This window comes from Brassica oleracea, chromosome C5 (genome assembly GCF_000695525.1).
Source record: "Brassica oleracea var. oleracea cultivar TO1000 chromosome C5, BOL, whole genome shotgun sequence".
Taxonomy (NCBI): domain Eukaryota; kingdom Viridiplantae; phylum Streptophyta; class Magnoliopsida; order Brassicales; family Brassicaceae; genus Brassica; species Brassica oleracea.
In genome coordinates, this window is record NC_027752.1 from 41,222,372 (window position 1) to 41,226,691 (window position 4,320).

General features: G+C 35.1%; 1 protein-coding gene across 1 annotated transcript; it reads right to left on the reverse strand.

Annotated features, from left to right (window-relative positions):
• Positions 1 to 494: 494 nt before the first annotated feature.
• On the reverse strand, positions 495 to 3,317 carry LOC106343367 (uncharacterized WD repeat-containing protein C2A9.03-like). The gene is made up of 10 exons (XM_013782546.1): positions 3,144 to 3,317; positions 2,650 to 2,820; positions 2,408 to 2,575; positions 2,226 to 2,312; positions 2,008 to 2,142; positions 1,815 to 1,925; positions 1,611 to 1,702; positions 1,432 to 1,537; positions 1,240 to 1,326; positions 495 to 1,149 (listed from the first exon to the last, which is right to left on the reverse strand). Exons 2-10 carry the CDS (start codon positions 2,782 to 2,784, stop codon positions 736 to 738), a joined length of 1,335 nt encoding a protein of 444 aa, XP_013638000.1. The 5' UTR covers positions 2,785 to 2,820; positions 3,144 to 3,317; the 3' UTR covers positions 495 to 735.
• Between the last annotated feature and the right edge of the window lie 1,003 nt (positions 3,318 to 4,320).

The window sequence follows — 4,320 nt, forward strand, 5'->3', positions numbered from 1 at the left end:
GAAAAGAAATCGTGTTTACTGTACTTCGATGGATAAAAATTATAGAAAATATAGTTAAACACAAAATAATGCTTTTATAATTAAGATCAAAAATATTTGTAATATGTGTGAAAAAATTTAAAACACACATTTTTTGAAATGGGGTAGGGAACATCATTTATTTAACACATATGTTTCTTGAATCCCATTTTTGTTGTTAGTTTTCAAGAGTTTCAACATCTTCTCCCAGCATATAAAAAGCTTGTTTTGATAATCAATTTGTGAAATAACCAAAAATAATGGGAAATTAGTTTTTTTTAGTAAGAAAGTAGAGAGAGATGGGAAGAGAAATAAAGAGAGAATGGGTGATTTTGGTTAGTTAGTGAATTTGTGTTTTTTTCTTGTATATTGGACCTAATTTCCCATTAATAATGCAATGAATGTTTTTAAGCCAACATGTCATATTTGGCAAGAATGCGTTCAAGGCAACACAAATTTTTGTGAAAATTCATTGATGTTTTCATAATTGAAACAACTAACCAACACTACTTACTGTACACATCTTGAACCTTCAGAATTCACAAGGAAACAACATGCAAGCCGCCGGCAAAGGAAACAAAAAGACGGTAACTACAATAGCATTTGCATAACACATCATTTACACCTTTTAAGACATCCATTATATTCTATGCTTCTGCTTTTGTATGAGCTCCCTTTTATTCCTTGGAACGGGTTGTGTATACTTCTCTTCTTTGCTCAAAGAAACGAATCAAGATAGGTGTAGTTTCTGCGCCGATGATACTCAAGGAGGCTACCATAAGTGCGGTCCCATACCCCAATGAAGAGCGCCTCTGTGTCAGGGCTGAATGATATTCCAGATATCTCTCCAAAGAAGTCGATCTCCTGCTCTGTTTCATACCCCTTTGAGACGTCATAGACGTGCACAAAGTCTGCCGGTTCGGCCATGGCCATGTATTTTCCATCGGACGTGTAGCGGATCGACCGGATTGCTCCAAGGTTACCCTTCAAGACAGCAACGGAGTGAGATAGGTTGCGGATGTCCCATACACGGCAGGTCTTGTCTTGGTTTCCAGTTGAGAAAGTGATTCCGTCGGGATGCCACGCTGAGGCAAAGGAATAGTCGAAATGTCCTAATAGTGTTTCCAGTGTCTGTGGATGAAGTTCCAAAGATTTGGCATTATAAAGCAACTATTTGAGACTAACTTACACACTTGGGTTCAGGATCGAGCCAATATGTACCTTTCCTGTGTTGGGGTCTACTATAAGGCCCACAGGATTGTCACCAACAATAGCTAGTAATTTACCATTGGGACTCAAAGATGCATGCTGTCACCAACAAATAGAAAACAAAAGAACATCATTAGCCTAACTGAAACTCAGAGTTATGCTAAAAGTAAAAAAGGAAAACCATGAAAGAAGCAAGGACTTTACATTCACTGGCCAAGGAAAACGAAAGTCCTTAACAAGCTGGTATCTCTCCATGTCAAAATCTCTAACTCCACAGTCATTATTTGAGGCAGTAAAATGAAGGGCACCACTATGAACAGATGACAAAAACTAAGTTAGAAGCAGTGACTCTAACAATTATACGTAGACCCTTCAGCAAAAACCTGGGTTTGTTGTAGATCTCAATAGCATTGGTAATAGCATTATCATCATAAGTGGTACGAGAGCAAAAGCTGACGCCCGGTCTATCAAGATGCTGGAACCATTGTGGAAAATAGATACAGATGAAGCGTTTCAATGAGATTGCATGTAAAAAAAAAACGTGACTGACAACTACTATATAATCAATATATCTAGAGACTCTTAACCTTGCAGATAAGTTCTCCTTGAAATCCACCAGCAACAAGAAAGTCGTCTTTTACAGCAAGTGTGCTCACTTGAGTCTGTGTAAACCCTTCCAGCAAACTTCCAGGATGTTTCTAAATGCACCAACCAATCAAAATTATAATAATATAGTTGCATCTAAGTATAATAACTTCACATTCTGGTGGAAAAACAAACCTCGGATGGTGCAACATGACCGCGAACATTGAGAACTTCCTTCTTTCCAGACGTTAGAGAAGAATAATGCGTCAGCAGGAAGTTTGACATAAGATACGCGTCGTGCTTGGATGTTGCCCACACCAAGTTCCTCAACTATATGAAACCAAATCAAGATTCTTGATCAGATGGAATCTTTTCATTACTAGGAAGACTATCACCCAAGTCAACAAAGAAACCTGGAAATGAAGGATAGTAGATTTGACAGATCTTGAATTACGCCAGAAGCCATAGAACTGTGCCCCTTTCTGTGTGACATTGCAAACCTGAATTGATGCATATTAAGTAGAGGATGTGCTAATTAAAAAAAAGAGAGAGAGAGAGAGAGAGAGAGAGAGAGAGAGATGAGAGAATAAAATACCTTTTCAGATGATTGACCGGAGTTGGGGACGTTTTCATAGTTCTTGTACTGTAGTAACCTAGTTTGTCTGTATTTATCTCTAGAGATGCTAAGCCTGTCCCAAGGAATCCCCTGGATATCTTTCCCTTTCCGAGCTTGTTCTGCCGATGTGTCAGCTATTTTATTATTCTGTTAAAAAACCATATGGAACACCCAGTCATTATAAACAGAGACCACAAAGTAACATAGCCAAGACACTATACCGAGTAGTCAAATTCCTCAACGTCAGAATCTGATGCACCATCACCGCCACGGAACTCGTCATCCATATCATGATCATCTACATCTTCTTCCATGTACTCCCCAGCATCATCATCTCCTCTTTGGTGATTGGACATTTTTTTTTTAATTTTTAGCAAGTAAACTTAAGGCACCTGCATATGCAAAACATGGACCATGAACTTACCCAAGATCAGGACAAAAAAACACACAACCATCGTAATCCAGTTCCGACACACTTTTTTTTTTTAAAAAGTACAAAATCACACGACTTCAATACGAGCATTAGAGTCTGGAAAGCTAAACCTATAAAAAACAAAGCCGACAGAAATGGAAAAAAAAAAACAAAAAAGAAGAAGAAACACATCTGAAACAATTAAATTCAACCAGTTCATGGGCGCAACACACAAACACCCTAACAATCACATCTAAATATATATATATATATATGGAAGTAATAGATGGTGGTGGTACGAACCCTAGGAGGAATCAAACCGAAAAAGAATCGTCACACACTTCTTTTGTTTTCGATGATTATTTTCAGGAACAAATCCGAAAATATAGTCCTCCTAATTTCAATTTGAGATAATTTAAAATGATAAAATAATACGGATCGAAACGGGGAAGAAGAGGAGAGAGAGAGAGAGAAAGAGACAGAGATTGAACAGCCAAATTTATCAAAAAATTTATCGGAATCTAGTAGCCCGTCCAATACGGTAAAACCGAATCATACCAAACCGAACCGAACCGAAATAGATAATATGGTGTGGTTTTGGTATATACCATATAAACCGAATGGATATGATTTTATAGAAACCGTAGGATTTGGATATGGTTTGGTTTATAACCGATCAAACCGAATAAACCGAACAAAACCGATCAAAAATAGAACATATTTTATAACGTCACATGAAAATCAATTTGTTATATAAGTTATTCATTTGTTAATAATTATTACCATATTTTTTATATTAATAAAAAATCCTAATTTGAAAAACACTTGAAATATAATTAAATAACAATTCATCGCAACTGAGGCTTTTTATTTTCTTAATCTTTTTCTTTCAATCATTTTGCTTTCTTTTAGCATTGATTAAATCAATTGAAGTGAAGGTTATAAATTTGATGGATAATAACTTGAAAAAAATATTCACAACTTTTTTCTTATTTTTAAACGAACAAAGTTTCAGTCGAAGAAACATGACTTTGATGAACATTAAATATGGAAGAGTGAAAAAAAATTTCTTTCATACTTCTCTTTTGTTTTTTATTTTTATTTTCAAAATTTCGAGCTTTGATTTTAATTCTAGATTTGATTATTTCATCTGAAGATATAAGCGTTTTTTTTTTTTTTTTTTGAAAATATAATATCTTTTTAATAAATGATTGCGATGATAATATGACTCTAAAATTTATATAATATGATCACAAATTAAATAATTATGTTTTGGTATAAAACCGAATAAACCGAAAACCGACGATATATAAACCGAAGTAAATATGGATTTAGAATGGTAGTTATATTTTACTAACCGAAATACTGAAAAACCGAAAAAGCCGAACCGAAACCAAACCGATATCCGGATTGAACACCCCTAGAATCCAGTATGTGAATTAACCAAATGTCAATAAGTTAATAACCAGATGTTTCAAAA

Coding starts and splice junctions, on each gene's coding strand:
- LOC106343367 (XM_013782546.1), bottom strand. CDS start 2,784: ATGTCCAATCACCAAAGAGGAGATGATGATGCTGGGGAGTACATGGAA. Junction 2,313..2,407: donor CCGGTCAATCATCTGAAAAG/GTATTTTATTCT, acceptor GCATCAATTCAG/GTTTGCAATGTCACACAGAA. Junction 1,926..2,007: donor GTCATGTTGCACCATCCGAG/GTTTGTTTTTCC, acceptor TGGTGCATTTAG/AAACATCCTGGAAGTTTGCT.